Here is a 17,386-nt window from a genome sequence, read left to right on the forward strand (position 1 = left end):
AATAAGCAGCTTCGTTGCAAACGCCCGGTTCCTGCATAGGACTTTGCGACACAAACCTGAATGGAGTTGAGGTGAAATTAAAGCTTCCTGCATGGAAAGTCCACCTCACGCTGAGGAAGGCAGGGGGGCCACAAGAAAGGGGACAGCAGAACCACACAGCCATTTTTCACTTCGATATCCAACTGCCCTGAGGGGAACAGACGAATCATTCACTCTCCCCACCAGTTCTGCTGGGTTTGGACATCGTCTTCACCAGCAGCATCACCACCTGCCAGTTACATCCAAGTGGGATGCAAACTTTCAAACTCCCTCTGGTCCAAACCAGCCGTTTTTGGAACGGGAAGCGTGCAGCATCTCTCTTTTGCCACAAACGCAGGGTAAAGCTGCGTGTGGCACAGTCCCACTGCAGGAAGAAGGAACAAAACTCCCCACGAAACTTTTGCAATGGTTACTTAGGGGTGTTATTTTCTTTTGAGGCTTTACTTACAACACCAATAAAACCCATTACTGATAGTCATATAACATGCGCAGCACTAGCAGAAACAAAATACGGACTAAGAATTTTTTATATTAAAGGTCTAGATTTCACATTCTGCAATCAAAACTGAAATTATAAAAAAAATGCACGTTAAGCAATATAAGCTGCACAAATATTTTCATGATGCGTATTTGAAGGTGCCCTGATTGTTTTCGCTCCAGTAAAATCCAGCATATTGAAAATCACTTGTTTTTTCTTAATTCTTCCACCCAAGCACAGATGCTTACAGTATCACCTACCAACTACACCCCTTCGAAGCAACCGGCTACTCTACAGGGATAAAGGCACTGATGGTTCCTGAAGGACCATTAGGAAGAAACTGGCAGCTTCCAACCGAACAGGGTGTCATTTTTAAGACTTTTGCACATCTTATTTTCAAAATCTTTGAAACACTGCTACTCTGTCTGATTTTTCTTACTTGGGCTTTTCTCACTAGCATGAGACATACCTGGTTATTGCTTCTTTCTTTACTATACTGGAACTTTTTGCCAAACATTACATTATAATATTTTAACTATTGGACGGCTCAGTAAAATCAGTGTGTCCTATAGTCCTTCCACTTCAAAGCAAACCCTTATAATACCTACCACTGCTAAAATAAAAAGGGAGTAAAACACTCTTTGTAACACGATTTTATAATGTGTTGGTTCTCATATGACTCATAACTGAAAGATGATGAAAAAGTAAGATATTTTCTAATCCACCCATGTGCACTATTTAAGTAATGAAAGCTTAAATGGCCAAGATTTCCTGCAACGACTGTGAAATAGCAACTCGGGGAACTCAGTGATGATAGTGTACACAGCTACTTTCTCCTCAGAAAGCCATTACTAAATAATTATCAAATTTAATATCAGTGCTATCTGAAATCTTCCAAGTGCCAAGTTTTTTATTCAGGAGAGTTTTGTGCACTCGAGATGAAAGTGAAATTAAGAATACATGATGCAATGCCATGCTGGGTCCAACGAAACCCTTGCAACTCTTCCAGCAACACCAGGCACTTGGGGATCACCATGGAGCAAGACTGAAACTCGTGCCAACGGGCTGACTCCATTTCTAGATTTCTACCCACATCACTGACTTAAGAGGAAACCTAAGCTCACTTTTAGAACTTTTTAGGCAACACTATAGACTGGATTTTTGATCAGCCACATTTTTGTGCATCAGATCTTTTGGTGTATCAAGCTGTAACAGCATTCTAACAGCTTTGCTCATCAAATTCTTTCAGTGCAGAGTTAGTTGTCAGTGTTCTAAGTAGGAGGAAAATAGGTGGGAAGAATGGTCTGGCAGTGAAGGGAAAAGTCTAAGACTTGAGATTGCCATCCTCTGTTCTGCTGTGTATTTCCTGTCTGAGAAATCCTAAAATAAGGGAAGTATTTTCCCACCCTGCACGGGCATTCTTCAGACTGAACACTTTAAAATGATGATGAACTCAGAATGGAATCTATCTAAGTACCTAAACCAGATACGCAAGTAAAACAAACACCTAAGGGAGCGATTAAAGTGCCTAAAGTAGCGCCGGTGCCATCCGAGACACCTTGGGGTGGGTACCCCAGTCACCCGATGGTGGTGGCAGAAATGACACAGGGCTGAGGACAGACACGTGCCCTCCTGGAACTGCACGGGATGCTCCAGATTACTGAAAACAGCACCAAGTCTGCACTTGGGCAATGAATCCCCCTGCTAAACTGATTTAGCAAGTATGCATTCCCTCCATAAAGAAAGTAAAATGATTTTTTAAAAACAAAACACTAACAAAAAATTTTTTAAAGTATGTATATACGGCCCCGTCCTTCCATGTACCAGATGTGCAAACACACGTGTCAGACACAAGAAGTGGATTGATGACACCAGCTATTTCCACACCAGCATCACTGCTACAGTACAGAGGGGTTTTTAATCGCTGGTGGTGCTGGTATGTTCTTTAGGTGTGAATGGTTAATGGATCTCAGTGGTCATATACACCAGGATGCGCTACATCTTTTTCTTTGCCATCTCACTTTCTAAAATCTGGCACACAGTAAAGCATTGCAGAAAGCTCAAACCCCACTGTATTTTTGCAGCAGTCTCACATTAGTTCTGCTGGTCTATAGAAAATCAGGAAAGAGGAAACAGGATTTAGAGCACTTTTTTTCTTTTTCCTTTTTTTTTTTTTTTTTTTTTTTTTTTTTTGTGTCTGCTTTACTTCTAAAAGAAACAAAAGCACAGCAAAGCGGTCTACTGCATGCTCTTTCCTGCTGGTGAAGACACAGCTGACAAAAAGCTGAAAGACTCTTGCACATATGTGTGCAACCTGCATCAGAAATAAATCTTGTACCTGGCCTTGCCATTGCCATGTCACTTTACCTCTGAAAATCTCTCTTTTGAGATCAGGCAGCTTTGACAGCAACAGGAATTTTTGGAAAGGCTTTTTTAGGATGTTAGAAGTTTTTTGCAGCTACCTTAGCAGCACCAGCTTCTTCCAGTTTCAAATTCTAGACAACAGGTGGCACAGGCAATCTGACACTCCACCCGGGTTCAGCAAAAAACAATTTGAAGGTGTCTGTATGTTATATCCTCATTATTGGTATCAACAGCGGCAAAATCTACATGCTCTTAAATATATCTGCAAAATTCTGATTCTCTTACGATTGGAGTGTGAGAAGGAAAATTAATAACAAACACAAGTGCATTCCCACTCTTGATGGAACCATATTAGGTCTCTCCCAAAACACAATCTCTCTCCTTCAGCTTTGAGTGAAAGTTGCTCCTGAAATACACAGCAGCAATAATTTCCCTTCTTAATAGGGAAAAGCCAAGCAAGTCGACAAAATTACTGTCTCACTTCCTCCTAGGGACCAGCTCCTTTTCCTCCTGTTTCCTTCTCAGTTTCAGTGAATCAGCATGACACCACCACAACTAAATGGTATGTGTGCAAGAGAACTAACACTTAATCAAAGGCTAGGGATGCTATTATGTCATTTCCACACATGAATTGTGTAACGTTAGAAGACAAAGCGAAGGTGAGTTAGACCTGACAAATGACTTGGATGCAGGGTGAGTCGTTTTATCAATATTTCAAAGCCTAAGAAAGAAAAGTATTTTCTACGAGCAGGCGTACACACGTCTAGAAGGACTCAGAGGAATAACAACAGGAGTAGGAGAACATGTTCATAGAAAGCTTTAATTTGAGAACACACCGAAAAGTATGGGTGAGGGTACTCTGCTTCCAAATGAGAAGGGAAACAAGTTTATTTTATGAGTAACAGTTAAATGTTCAAGCAGGCAATTACAGTGCTTTACTGAGGCCATTTTGGGATACCAAACACTTTGAAGATTATATATTCCCTCATATTTCATGTTCAATGTTCCTCTAAGTAAAATATGTGGTTCCCTTTAGTTACTCAGTTATGAATTGTACTTTAAAGGCAAGGGGACATTTTTGATAATGCACATCTTAAACTTTTCATTAAACTACCAAATTTAAATTCTACCTTTTTGTGCACTCTGACATTTTTGTCTGGCATTTTCATTAATTTTGCGACATACATAAATGTAGCTGAAATGTTAACTGATCAATACTTTGTCTCTCTCATGTAGCACTAGAGCAAAGCTCCCCAAGGACCACGCAGCAGTACAGAAATTAAATGTGTAAAATATCAAATGTTAATGTTAAACACAGCAGCACTTACTGTATAACGACTGAAAAGGCTAAAAGAATTCCAAATGGACAGATGGTAGCACAAATTATCTACAATCACATTTAAAGATTAAAGTTTGTCCCGTAAAATAATTCATTGACTCACGTTGAAGTGTGTCCTTTTACTGATAGCTCAGTTGTCCAATTATTTTTGTGCTCATTACAGTGAGAAATGACAGTATCGGAAAAAAAGAGTGTACACTTTTTTCCCCCTACGTTGCACCCACTGACATCTGCAAGAACACAAATGTCTGGTCAAGAAGCTGATGGAAATTAAGCCCAATTTAGAAGACATTTCAGTGCCCAGAGTAGATTAATCTGAAGAAAAACCATCCCCTTTTGCATACTCTAATAAAGTTCTGCCTGAAACATACCGTATTAATTATTGAATTAAAAATATATATAAAAATGAACTGCTAAATAATTCAAAGGCCTGTTTTAAATACAGAAAATCATGTGAATTTACAGCAAAGGCGCTCTCTACGTATTCTATTATTTTCCATTGCATTTAGGTGCTTAAGAAGCATAAACACAAGCACATAACAGATTCCTGATCAGCCTCTAGATATAACAGGGCTCATATGGGATGTAATAGAGCTGTTCTGGAACCAAAACATTATTAATATTGTTGCTACACATTTCCTTTATTTAACAGGAAATAAATGTGAAAAAGGAGGAGAGACCAGCAAGTCTTCTGATGGTTAAAATCCAAAGACACCATCTAGCCAGATCAACCTATGTTTCATGAGCTATTTACAAAGACTTTTGAATATATGAAAAATAACAGCTAATAATACATCACAGTTATAACAGCATTAAAAAATAAAAAATTATGTCTGCGCAGTGATTCTTCTGCTGTGAATTACTGAGGCACAGAAAATGTTGGAAGTCAAAACCTTAAGCCATTCACACAAAATCCCCAGTGAAGGCAATGAGCTTATAAAGTTCAGCAGAAACAGGCAAAATACTGTGTTTTATGTCTGTTCCACATACTGAGGAAATGTGTAATTAAGAACATTGAAAACTTAACTTACAGGTTTTGGTACTGGGTACAGCATGGGCAACACTGGTCATGTCGCTGGTGTCTTTGGACAGATTTGAGAAAGAACCATCCTAAACCTTCAATAAAGCGTTTCCTTTCCTAAAATGTCCCAAATAATGTGAGGGTTTGAGACAAATTCTGAAGTACAAATAATCAGCAAGCCCCTTCAATGAACTCTTTAGTCCCGGTGGCTCAAATGGTGACTCTCCAAGAAGAACGACTGAAAAGAGCTGCAGTGAACACTTCAGTGTGCAAAAGAGCGTCACGCAGATAACTGTAGCTCGTTACAGAGTCACCATATTAATCAATTAATCTGTGGGTTTCCAAGAGTAGTCCTTCTTTCCAGATCTCTCAGTAATGACAACTAACTTACCGCATTTATAAAAACTGGGCTAGCCTGTCAGAATCATTTCTTCACCTGTGGTCTCCTGTAAGTGTGGCCCCATCAGAAAGAAAAGACACGGGGTGAGGTACAAGAAAAGGGTACATGCAACTCTAACGCCCAGAACTGGGGCAGGGGGAGATCTGCACAACCAACCCTCCCTTCGGTGACTTGTGTGAAATGGCTGTAAATCTGTACGGGGACGTTATCCATCACAGTACATCTTCAAATCCAACAGGAAGGAAGAAATGGTTAGTTTAAAAGTTTACTTCTTCTATGTTATTTATTAGTCTGCCTACAGAGCTGGAAACCCCCAGAATGGCCTATTTCTCATCTCCTTTCTGGCACTGACATTTCACTGTGACATTCTCCAACCTCCGGGAGACATCTTCAAGAGGAGATATGATTTGTATACTGGTGAAGAGATGAAAATGATACATATAAGTACAGATTTTTCATAGAATCCATTAAATTCCAGCGTAACCTCCGTGCAAGCATAATTCAGCATTACACGTGCCAAGTGAATCACTCTCAACACTTTTCAGGGGCCTCTGACAGCTATGAAACTCCAGAAACCACCTAATCCAAAGCTTCTGCTCATGACAGAAGTTCATGTAGATTTGACTTGGCCAACAAAACCTTATAAATGTTTTTCCCGACAGAGGGATGATTTGATCCTTGGCCAGGCTAACATCAGGTTGAAAAGCACAGGATGCCCTTTGGAGGCAGAGCAGGACCACATCTGTGAAGTCACTGCAGACCTCATGTGTCCATAACTACCACAACCACCACACGGTAAAACAAATACTAAAAAGAGACTAAGAAAAGCAGGCTTTTGATACATATATATGTAAATGTATATATATGAATAGAATCAGGAACATGCTTCTACTGCAATACACTATAACTACAATAACGGCATATACTCACTACAGACCTCCCTGCTCAAATTCTGTTTTTTTAAGTATGTCTTACAACACTGAATTTCTCCAGTGATCAGAAACAATTACATTTTCACAGCAACACAACTTCTTCCATGGCCACAGCAGTGCACCATGAAGAAGAAATATTTCCATTCGCCCCGAAGAGTAAGCTGCCTTTCTATCTCCTTTCTTCCACCAATGAGAGGTTGGGTGTTTCACATCTGTATTACAATCAGATTTGGATGAGGTGAGTATTTACTAACTGGATCACTAGTACCAACATGAACATTTCAGTTTTATGTAGAAACATGCATTTTCCTATGAAACTCTGATCATTTTAACCTGAAATACTAACAGACCGTCTTTCTAAATTAAACAGTAGCAAGTATATTCAGATTTTTGCACATACTGTCATTACTACAGATGTCAGTAAAAGTATAAAAACCCTGAGAGTTTGAACGCCACTTGTATCTCTTATATTCTTGATGAACATTGAAAGCAAGGACCGACAGCTTGCTGCCATCCCATGACAGGATACAGCGGGGTTTAACAAGTCACTTAGTACAAACTGAGCCCTGCCAAGGGAAACTTCCTGCAAAACAGCATGATTTAGTGACACAACAAAGTACTCCACTTCACTGCTCCCATGCATCCAGCTCCAATGCCTGGTTTGATGTCTCCAGATTTGAGGCACCTGAGCTTTAGGCGCCCAAGCTAGAAGTACTGTCAGCAGACTCCCTCTATAATTACTCAAAGAAAGACTAAAAACGTTCCCTGTTCATATTCATGGTGGAGAGGCTCGTAACTTCAGTATTTCAGCCAACTTAATAAATTTAGATGTTCCAGAAAGTGTGTCCATGCATAAATTTTTACTCCTAGTGGGACTCCCTCAGGCAAAAAAACAAACGGGGACTCTGGTCGTGTTTGTAGTTCACATGATTTTGAAAATTAAAAGACATTCATCTGGGAAACACAATATAATCTACAATTATGTTTGGAATTTTCAAAATTTAAGAGGAAAGTAAAGGTTAATATTAATGAAGCTAATGTTTATGGAGAAATAGCAGTTTCATTTAAATCACTAAAAATTAATTCACTAAAAAGTGAACTATGACCAGAACTTGATGTCTAAAAGCTACTAGTTTGTTTGCGCTAATGAGTTTAAAGTTGATTTTATTTTGGTTTGGTTTTGGTTTGGTTTTTCTTAACCAAGAACACTAAATCTTAGGAAGGAAGAAACTCTGGATTCAGAGCTTTGTCTAAAAAAGTTACAGGCGTAACATATATTGATATGTAGAGGAGAAAATAGCATTGATTTTATATTCATGGTATGTAAAAGCATTCATGAAATATTCAAAACAAATTTCAGAGTAAATATGCAATATACAAGGGAGCCAAACAAAATCTAACAGAAGTAATGTGTGAGAAGCTCAAGATAGATCCATAGTTCACTGGCTGTATTTTGAGTTGTGCCACTTGCTTATGTTATTCGTACAACTAGAAATTTATAGAAGAAAACCAACTTCCGAACTTGTTTGTGTGACATGTTAAACTTAATTGTTTGGTTTGTTTGTTTTTTTGTTTTTTTTTTTAAAAAAGAATAAACATGGCTTACGGCATCTTCAAAATGAAAAGTTTTAAATAAAAAAAAAGTCAGACACCCCGCCCCCCATGAACACCGTATTAACTTTCAGTCTAGAACACAAATACGGCAGGGTGATTAGCAATAATAGAAAGAAGATCATACCAAAAAAGCAGCAAGACTTCTCGGGGGAGAATCCCAGTCAAAGCAACTGCTAATGTAGTAGGCGGCATTTATGAGCACCATGATACAACGCTTCATCCGGATAAAGTTTCTTAACAGTAGCTGTTAAAAAGGTAAAAGAATGAAAATGTTTCAAAACCCCAAAAGCTTCAGAAGAGGCTCACACTTACAATATTGTCATTCTTCATTTCAGTGATGACTGAGAAAATAACACGTGAAGGTCTCCAGCTCACAAATTGAGAAATATAGTTTGAAGTTTGAGAGACTTGGAAAAGAGAGAATTTGTTATTTGTCTCAACTTATATTTGTTGAGTTTCATTCTAAACGGTACACAAATTGTTGGGTCAACTTTAAAAAGCCACTTGCAAAACTTCATTAACGATTTTGTTATTAAGATTTCAGAGTTTTACTAAGCAGGCAAGACTTTCCCCGTTATCCAGTACTTAACAAATTTCGGCCTTTCTTAATAAAAAGATGCGGTAGGATACTAAGTTGAAACCATGAGAAATTACTGCTCTGATCTAGTTAAGATCACCTGCACCCTTTACATCCGATTTTTCCCTCATTTGTAATAGATTTGACTGCTGTGATGTATTTTGACCACGTTTTTAAGTATTTACCAAAGTAACTTTAAATGCATTCAAACTATATAGAGGTGAAACGCAACAGTGCTGGGCTTTCATTCAGGTTAACCCTTAAATCCTCTAAAATGGCAATACACTTGACACATACAAAAAAAAAAAAAAAAAAAAAAAGTGGATAAATCAGTGAATGATTTAATCTGTGTATTAAGTAGAAGCCACTAGGTAGGTGAGACACATTCACTCTAAATGTGGATGTTTTAAAACGCAAATGCATCAGTCAGGCATAAAGATCCCCTTTCCTGCCCCGCCCTAAGTGGTATGGGAGGGGGGGTATGCCATGCGAGATAATTTAAAAAAAAAAATAACCCGAAGTGCGTATCTAAAGTTTACTCCTCTGTTATCTGCAAAAAGCGCAATGCCATTTCCTGTTATGAAAGTGGGGAGAAGAATGAACCTTGAATAAAAGGCCTTGCTGCCCCTTTGCTGGAACAGTAGTGCAAAATGCAGTTTTAGTAACTGCATTACTCACAACAGTAAAGAAAGAAATATTTTGCCTCCTGAAAACCTTTTTAATGAAATACATCATATAACTGATATAAAGCTCATCCAGCAGGTAATTTAGATTATGCTCAGGGCTGTAAGCTTTCACCAAAATAAAAAACAGTTTTGAGACCTTTGCTTTTTCCCTGCAAACAACAAATACCTTGTTCCCACCTAAAGCCGAGTTCACTCCACATATAAAATAAATCATTTGTGGAACACGAAAAACTGAATCAAAAGCAGTTCAAGTGGGGAAAAATGATAGGACGTGTGTTTAAATATTTTTTAGCAACACATTAAAACTGTGAGTGGCAAAAATATTCAGAAAAAAAAAAAAAGAAGAAAAAGGGTTCAGACATTTCCTACCCACAGGACTCTCAAAAGTAAGGCAGAGTTTTAGTCCGCCTTTCACCTTTGATTCAAACCTCACTCAACCTAACCTATTTAAAATTTGGTTAAAAGAATGCTGAAAGACTCTACCCGGCAACAAATGGAGATCTTTTGGGTCAAGGTTAACAGCAAAAATTTATGCAAGACTTAGTTTACATGCACCTGTGCTATAATCTGATACGTGTGGAACCTGATGGTTTCAACTGTGTTCTTATTCACGTATTTCATGGAAATTAAGCTTCAATTTATAGAGGGGACACAATAAACCCATGTATTTTGTTTCTGCCTTTTCCGACCTATCATATTCTTTTGTAAACAGGTAATGAAAATGTTATTCTTTACCCTCAGCAGTACGATACCAGATATTTGGATGTGCACACTTGATATTAAGGCTTTCGGAAAGGATTAGTGTTTCCTTACTCTTTACCTGTTTAGACAGTCTGTCTTCCTCTTCAATGTACTTCTGTTCTTTGGGCATTAAGGTTTGTATGCTGGCTTTCACCTGTGCATTAAAATGTGTGTCAATATTTCAGGCTTATTCGCTCTTACTAATAACACATGCTTCAACTGGCAAAAATTACGAAGTTTCAAAGTCATGGCTGCCAAGCCCGCAACACATAAACGTACACAGAGGCATGAGTTGCTGCTCTTTACATTAGCAGCAATAGCAGCGGCAGCAGCAACAAAAAGAGTGGGTGTGCCAGGCAGTGGCAGAAGAGTATTCTGTAGTATACATCAAGGTTTAGAGAAAATGAGGAATGACAGAAATTCTCTACAAATCAGGAACAAAAGCCTTCATGAAACTGAAGTCTTTAGCAGTACAAAAAAGCCAAAGTTAAGACTTACAGCATTAAAAATCACATCTATTTCAAGATAGATGACCCCCTTTGTTGGCCCTGTCAGCTGCTTGTTTTTCAAGACGTAGGCTTTCTGTTCACCATTTTGAATCTGCAGGAAAAGGACATGACAGCCGTCTGTCTCGCGGTCTCTGCTGAATACACCCCCCCGGTGACCCCTGACCCCCAGCTGCTGAAACTGACAGAGAACCCAAAACAACTGTGGCAAGTCTGACAAGTACCTGTTCATTACCAGGACCGAGTCTGTCAGGAAAAATTAACTATCATGGGATTCAACATGGCCGTGAATTGAGTATGTTAAAATTTTAGTGTTCTTATTACAGACCTTGGTTGAGAAATGACAGACACAGAGCTGCAAATCTTTTTTTTTTTTTTTTTTTTTCCTTTCCTTTCCTTTCCTTTCCTTTTTTCCTTCCTCCCCCCCCCCACCCCCCGCCTGCCCTCCCCATTTCAGCAGGAAAAATTCAGAGCGGTATGTCAGGTGAATGAAACTTACAGACAGCAACGGTATAGCGACTTTGCCTAGAAAGTCAGCACTCCGATCGCGGTCTTCGTCATAAACTGTCACTTCAAGCACCGAGTGGATGTCTTTAATATTGCTACAAAGGGAGAAGCACACACAGAAGACAGGAGTCACCTACACCGGCGGGTACCAAGGACAAAAGCCTGAAAGGTTAGCAAAACCAGATACCCGTCTGTTTACCCAAGCCATGGCAGAGAACAGAACTTGGGTAACGGAGGCGTCCCTCCCTACGACCGAAAGGCTTCCTCAGGGCTGCGGCGGTGGCTGGCTCTCTCCGCGGGGTTTTCCCAGCAGAAGTTTTCCGAAGGATGTTGCTTTAAATCTCCTACCTGGGGTTTGCGGCGCGAGAGCCAGCGCGGAGCAGCGCTGGGGGATTTACAGCCGCCAGCAGCAGGACTGAGAGCCGTTAAACACTACCCCTGAAACGCTGCTATCCTTGCAGCGATTCCTGCTGCAAACGCTGCGAAATCTGCAGGTTTGTAAACGGAAATAATTACGAGCTCCACGAGTCCTTGCACTGAGCACAAGCTCTTTAATTCTGAAGCCCTTGCTTAATCACAAATACACAAGAGTCACCACAACAAATTCGGAACAAGCGATACAAAAACGATGCATTTTTCAGCTACTACTGTTTTTTGCCTGTGAGCTATTAAACACTCCACCACCTTGCACAACAAATGTCACTGTACATTGTGAACTCTCAAGTGAAAAATTCACATTCCTTATTCAGAGGAAAAAAACCACAGAATTTTTTGAGAGAACTTATCTCTGATCAAATGGCTGATCCAGGAAATACAAATTCACGCAAAGCAGTTCAACTTCAGTAAAATATACGCCTATAGATGAAACTGGATTGCTGGACCAAAATTAATTAACAAATCTGAGCATAAATAAAATAGTCAATGCAAACATACATAGAAGAGAGGTCAAAACTCTCCTTGAAGGCCTTTTGAGTTTCTCTATTTGATTCCTGGTTAGTCTTTTGTCCTCTACAAAATCAGGCATTTTCTTATCCAGAGAACACTGTCGAGCAGTGGAGGTTGATTACTTATTGGCTCTATTTGTAGATAATTAAAAATAAATTAATGAAGAATTTAGAGTGCCTTTGCAGATACATAAATGAGAACTATGTTAATAAGCTAATGAGAAGTACAACTGTTGTGAGAATTTTTCTTTTGTTCCAAGTTCACTCCTGAGAGCTCACTGCAGGGCAAGAAAACATACGGATGCCGAATATACAAATGACAAATTTGGAAGGGAAAAAAAAATAAAATTAAAAACGGACTGAGTTTTGAGATCAAGGGCAAAGTATAGCATTTTCATTTATGATAATGCGAAGTAAGTGTACACAAAGCTAACACTTCTCCCGGTTTTCTGGCTGATTTCAGCAGCAGAGAAACCTGCAACTGCTCAGTTTTCTACTCATTGGTGTCACCCTGCAGTCAGATAGAACCAGCGAGAAAAAGAAGGCAACTGAGCGAGAAAAATAACAGGAACATTTTGATTGTGGAAGACTTTTTTCTGTTTTGTCACAACCTTTTACTGTCTTCAAAATAACAAAAGGATAAAAAAACCCAACCGCATCAATTCCCAAAAAACTGAATGTTTCAGACCGCGTTTTACCCAACAGCAGCATTGTAGCAGTATGATATTAGATGGTATTGTGGGAGCTGCATTTGGTAAATGGGAAGAATGAGTGGAAAGTATCTGATCATAATTCAGAGAAGTGTGACTGCATTTAAAATTCCTTCCTTTATATAATTATCCAGTGTTTATTAAAGTTAACAACCACATTTTAATGGAGGCCATAATCACAATATCCTTTTTTTCACCCAAAACTTCAGGGACAAATCCAGTGCAATGGATTTGGCTCTTGAAACTCTCAAGGAAGTTGGCAGGAGTCTGGAGTGCTTAGCATTACTCATACCTGGCTTCCAAGAAACAGACTTTGTTTTTTTACCTTTAAATGGTACCCCTTATCTGATTTTTTTCATGTCTTTAATCCTCAAAAAAGTATTAAAGCTGTTCGGTCTAGAAATGTTGGTATGTCATCGTTATCCTTCTTCAGAATCAGCCGTAGGTATCTTTGATTCACACATACATCCCCTTCAAAACACTCCTCCCCCCAAAAAAACCCCAGCCCCACACACACGCTCACAAAATCCAAACACCTACAATGTGAAGATCTTGTTCCATTCTGGGTTGAGGTTCTTGTAGACGGTATGTGTCAGCAGTCTGTCATTGTTCAGTTCGACTACACAAAATGGGTCACTTTTACCTGTAAGAGAAAATTTGGAACAAAATTTATGAACTAAGAAAACCCACTGTGAGCAAGGTTTAAATCAAAATTAGGTTGGTTGTGGGGTTTTTGTTGTTTTTTTTTTTTTTTTTCTTCTTTTCCTAAGCTGCACTGTAATTCTCTCAGGAATTAATTCAGGGAAGTCCTATGGTCTGCATTATATTCAAGATGATCATAACAGGCTGTTCATCTCCATAATACTAAAAGAACATCTTTTTTGTCTTTAAAAAAAAAAAAAAAGAAAGAAAGAAAGAAAGAAAGAAAGAAAGAAAGAAAGAAAGAAAGAAAGAAAGAAATCACCATACAGACCTTTCTGATGAAAAAACAGCATGTTCATAAAAGGTGCCAAGCACCCTTCTGAGACAGCTAAGAGAACTTTACTTTAATGGTGCCAATCCTGCACTGGCTGTAATGATAACATAATTAGAGCATTTTGATATGTAGGAAATGTATTATTCCATATTATTTGTAATAACATAGCACCTATGATACTTATCCAAAGATTACTATGCCCTACATGTTTCACGCTGTACAAATCCTCTCCCAAAAATCAAAAAACCTTAAAGACAGTCTCAGATAAAAGCCTAACACCAGAGAAAATGGGCAAGTACAATTAAACAATGAGACGATATCAGCTGGAATGATGGGCTGTAGTCTCAGCACAGCAGAAGCTCAAACGTGGTTGAGATTTTTGTATACATTAAAGCACAATGAAGTAGCTTTGCATATATTTACACGAAGGTCCCTCAGCGTGAAAGCCACCACAGGAGGAAGTATGAAGATGCTGCTTTGAAAATGTAATATGTAGATAATGGAAACGATATCCTAGACTGGATATGGAAGTTGATTTTTTTTAAATTTTTTTTTTTAAGCTAAAGAAAAAGAATAGGGAAAGGAAATGTGTGTGTGTGACCCTGAATGTGAAATAAGGAGTTTATAGACAATGGCTGCAGGTGAGCAGTGCTCAGACACCAAGCAAAAAGCAAGAAAAATCATCCCGACTGAAAGTTTAGGGGAAAGACATGAAACTGATCCTAAACTTTTTCTTGGATATCCACGAGGCCAAGATTTGCACATGGAAAGGAGAAGGAAAGCAGAAACCTGAATCTCATGCTTAACAATAGTTTGTTTGAGTAAAAAAAAGAGCTCTCCGAAGAGGCAGGAAGTGAAAGAAGGGAAAACTGATATCTCCAGGGTTTCGGGGCAACCCTGAAATTTCCTGGAAGGGTAAGAAGGTGTTGTGAGGAAGATCTGAGGAAGAGCTATGGTGGAAGGAGCAGTAACACAAACATGAGGGGCATGGTGAGAAGAGAGTTGCAATTGAGGCAACAACGGGAAGAAATCGCAGTGTGGAGTAAATTATTTAACTCATATTTCAAATTATGACACTAATGACAACCACTATAAATGCTGGCTGAGACAGAGGGATGCTGTCCCTCCTACCTCTTTTGATTTCCTGCAGTAATTGAAGAGAACAACATTTGCCTTCGGCACAGAATACAGGTGTAAGGAGTATTTTCATGTAAGGCTACAAACACGTAAGTAGCAAGCTGCAGAATAAATTGCTGCTCCCAGAACCCAAGGGAACTTTGTCTGATGGAAATTAACAACTGAGTTGCATACTGGAGAGTGGCTTGTTCTCGTCCCTGGACTTTCTTTGGACAGCAAAGTGCTTGAAAGTTATTGAGTGTTGGCATTGGCCTTCCACAATCAAATCTAGCACACTAAGCAATTGTATTTCACAATGTCTTCAATAATTCTGTAATGCTTTGTCATGCATTGTAAGAAGCCGTAAATTGAGTAGCTCAATAGGGCTACATTAATGATATTAGGGAGGCATGTAATTTGTTTCATACCTTATACAAATGACAATGAAATCAATATTTAGACAAAGCTGTCTAAGGGTCACATCTCCCAAACTGCAGTATTGATTCAGACTACATCAGAGGTTAATGTGCATATTATTAACTTTAATGATAAAGAATAATTGTTTTAAACACATTGTGAATTACAGTTATAGTTGAAGTTTACCTCCTCTAGTAAACAATATACCACCGAACCTTTCCCATTAAGCTTGAAAAATTATTAATTCATTAGCCATGGATAATATGATATTGTATCATATGGATATATTGGATATCATGGATATATCACACAACTCGATGTCTTCCTACTTCACCAGCCTAAAAGGTGGTAGGAAACTTAGACATTTATTTAGGTTCTTTGGGCTTCAGTATTTGAAAAAGAAAGGCCCAGAAGATAGTTAAAAGAAGGCAGGACTGACACAGTAGGTGAGCTAAACGATACTAATTTATCTCCCTTTTTAAAGTATCATCAGTCATATTTGCACAGACGGTACAATGTGATTTGTGCTTATTAATTGTATACAGATGCAGGGAAATGCACTGCAGTGCCTAAAGGCCACCTTCTGCAAACAGAGAGAAAGTATTTACTACATTCATTTATTTTCTGCATTTGTTGACATGCACTTTTTCAGTGACTCTCCTTATAGGTTTATAAGGATATCAATCCACTTAAGAAAGCTAAATAATATGTAACATCAATCACAGAGGTCCTCGATCAAAACCAAAGACGGACAGTTTTCAGAAATAAAAAAAAATCCCCCTCTCACACTCAAGATTTCATCTCTCCTCCCCTCTGTAAGTTGAGAACAGTTCGAGACCAAATACGACAAAAGGAAGTATTGTGAAATGGTACCCGGGAGGGCCCAAATATCATGGTTGACAAGTAGAAGTTTCCCAGCTCTGAAGATCTCTACTAAGGAACACCGTTTCCACCATACGAGTAGGCTACGCTGTTCCCATATGCAAAGCCCTTCACTATCGCCCATGGGCACTTCTTCCATATGCTGAAACACTCGCAACCAAGCTGGGTATCTGAAAGGCAACACTCTTTGCTGACGTGCTAAACATATGGTATGTGCAAACGCTATTTGGATACCAACCCAAATAAGTGAACATGATCCAGAAAGACAAAGCCAGAGCAGTGCACGAGTACTTGGTGAAACTCATATCCATCTGTCATCTTTCAAGTTCTCGTTATTAAAAAGAATAACTGCAATCTTAACTCTCACTGACAGCCATGGCAACCTGCTGCATTACAAGAGTGTTCAAAATAATGGGATCGTTCCCAAAGAGAGCCTTAAGAGAGCACTGGAATGTTAGAAGATGTTGGCCTTAGGTCTCCTTAGTCTCTAGAAGGACCAAGGAAATCTGAGAATTTCCACTATATTATTCAAAAGCAGTACCTTCAGCATGACACATACTCTTAAGCAAGGCAGCCTCAGACGACCTCTGTCTAGTTAATGCAACTAGCAATTTCAAACAAAAGATAAATGGTTTTCCTCATTTTTATATAAAAGGACCACATGTGCTCAGAAAAGTACGTGCTGTCCATCTAGTGGTTCTAAAAGAACACTTAAAGACCTTTGATTAGACTTGTGCTGCCTGAGCTCAGTTACATCATTCTAAATTATGTTGTCATCTCAAGTACACCTTTCACTACAGGCTGAACCACCACTGTCAAATATCCCCATATATCAGCTGCCACAAGCCAAGAAATTCTGCCCAAATCCCTGTGTCTACTGCGGATCCTCCCACTAGCTCCCTGCTCCGCGCCTTTTGTAGGCCTCCAGCTGCTCTTCCAGTGACTCCAGAGGTACTGAAATCTACTGATCAGGACACCCCAAACTGCTGAATGCAGCCCGAAACGTGTGCTCAGTGCTCTGCCAGGGTAAGACAACCCACCACCTGCTTAAGGCACTTCAGAGCATGTTCCCAGCACCACCGAAACCAGCACTCACCGTTTTGAGTGAGCCTCAGTGGGACCAACCCCTGTTACGCC

General features: G+C 39.2%; 1 protein-coding gene across 9 annotated transcripts in view; it reads right to left on the reverse strand.

Annotated features, from left to right (window-relative positions):
- MCTP1 (multiple C2 and transmembrane domain containing 1) overlaps positions 1-17,386 on the reverse strand; it is a 280,669-nt gene that overhangs the window by 86,117 nt on the left and 177,166 nt on the right. For all 9 annotated transcript variants that reach the window (XR_012635495.1, XM_074931517.1, XM_074931516.1 and 6 more), the window contains 5 exons: positions 13,399-13,501; positions 11,197-11,299; positions 10,690-10,791; positions 10,271-10,345; positions 8,312-8,431 (listed from right to left, as the gene is read on the reverse strand). Coding sequence is in view for 8 of the 9 variants with exons in the window: in XM_074931517.1 (XP_074787618.1) it covers positions 8,312-8,431; positions 10,271-10,345; positions 10,690-10,791; positions 11,197-11,299; positions 13,399-13,501 (503 nt within the window). In the remaining variant the exon portion in view is untranslated. The remainder of the gene's footprint in view (positions 1-8,311; positions 8,432-10,270; positions 10,346-10,689; positions 10,792-11,196; positions 11,300-13,398; positions 13,502-17,386) is intronic.

This window comes from Athene noctua, chromosome Z (assembly GCF_965140245.1).
Source record: "Athene noctua chromosome Z, bAthNoc1.hap1.1, whole genome shotgun sequence".
Lineage (NCBI taxonomy): Eukaryota > Metazoa > Chordata > Aves > Strigiformes > Strigidae > Athene > Athene noctua.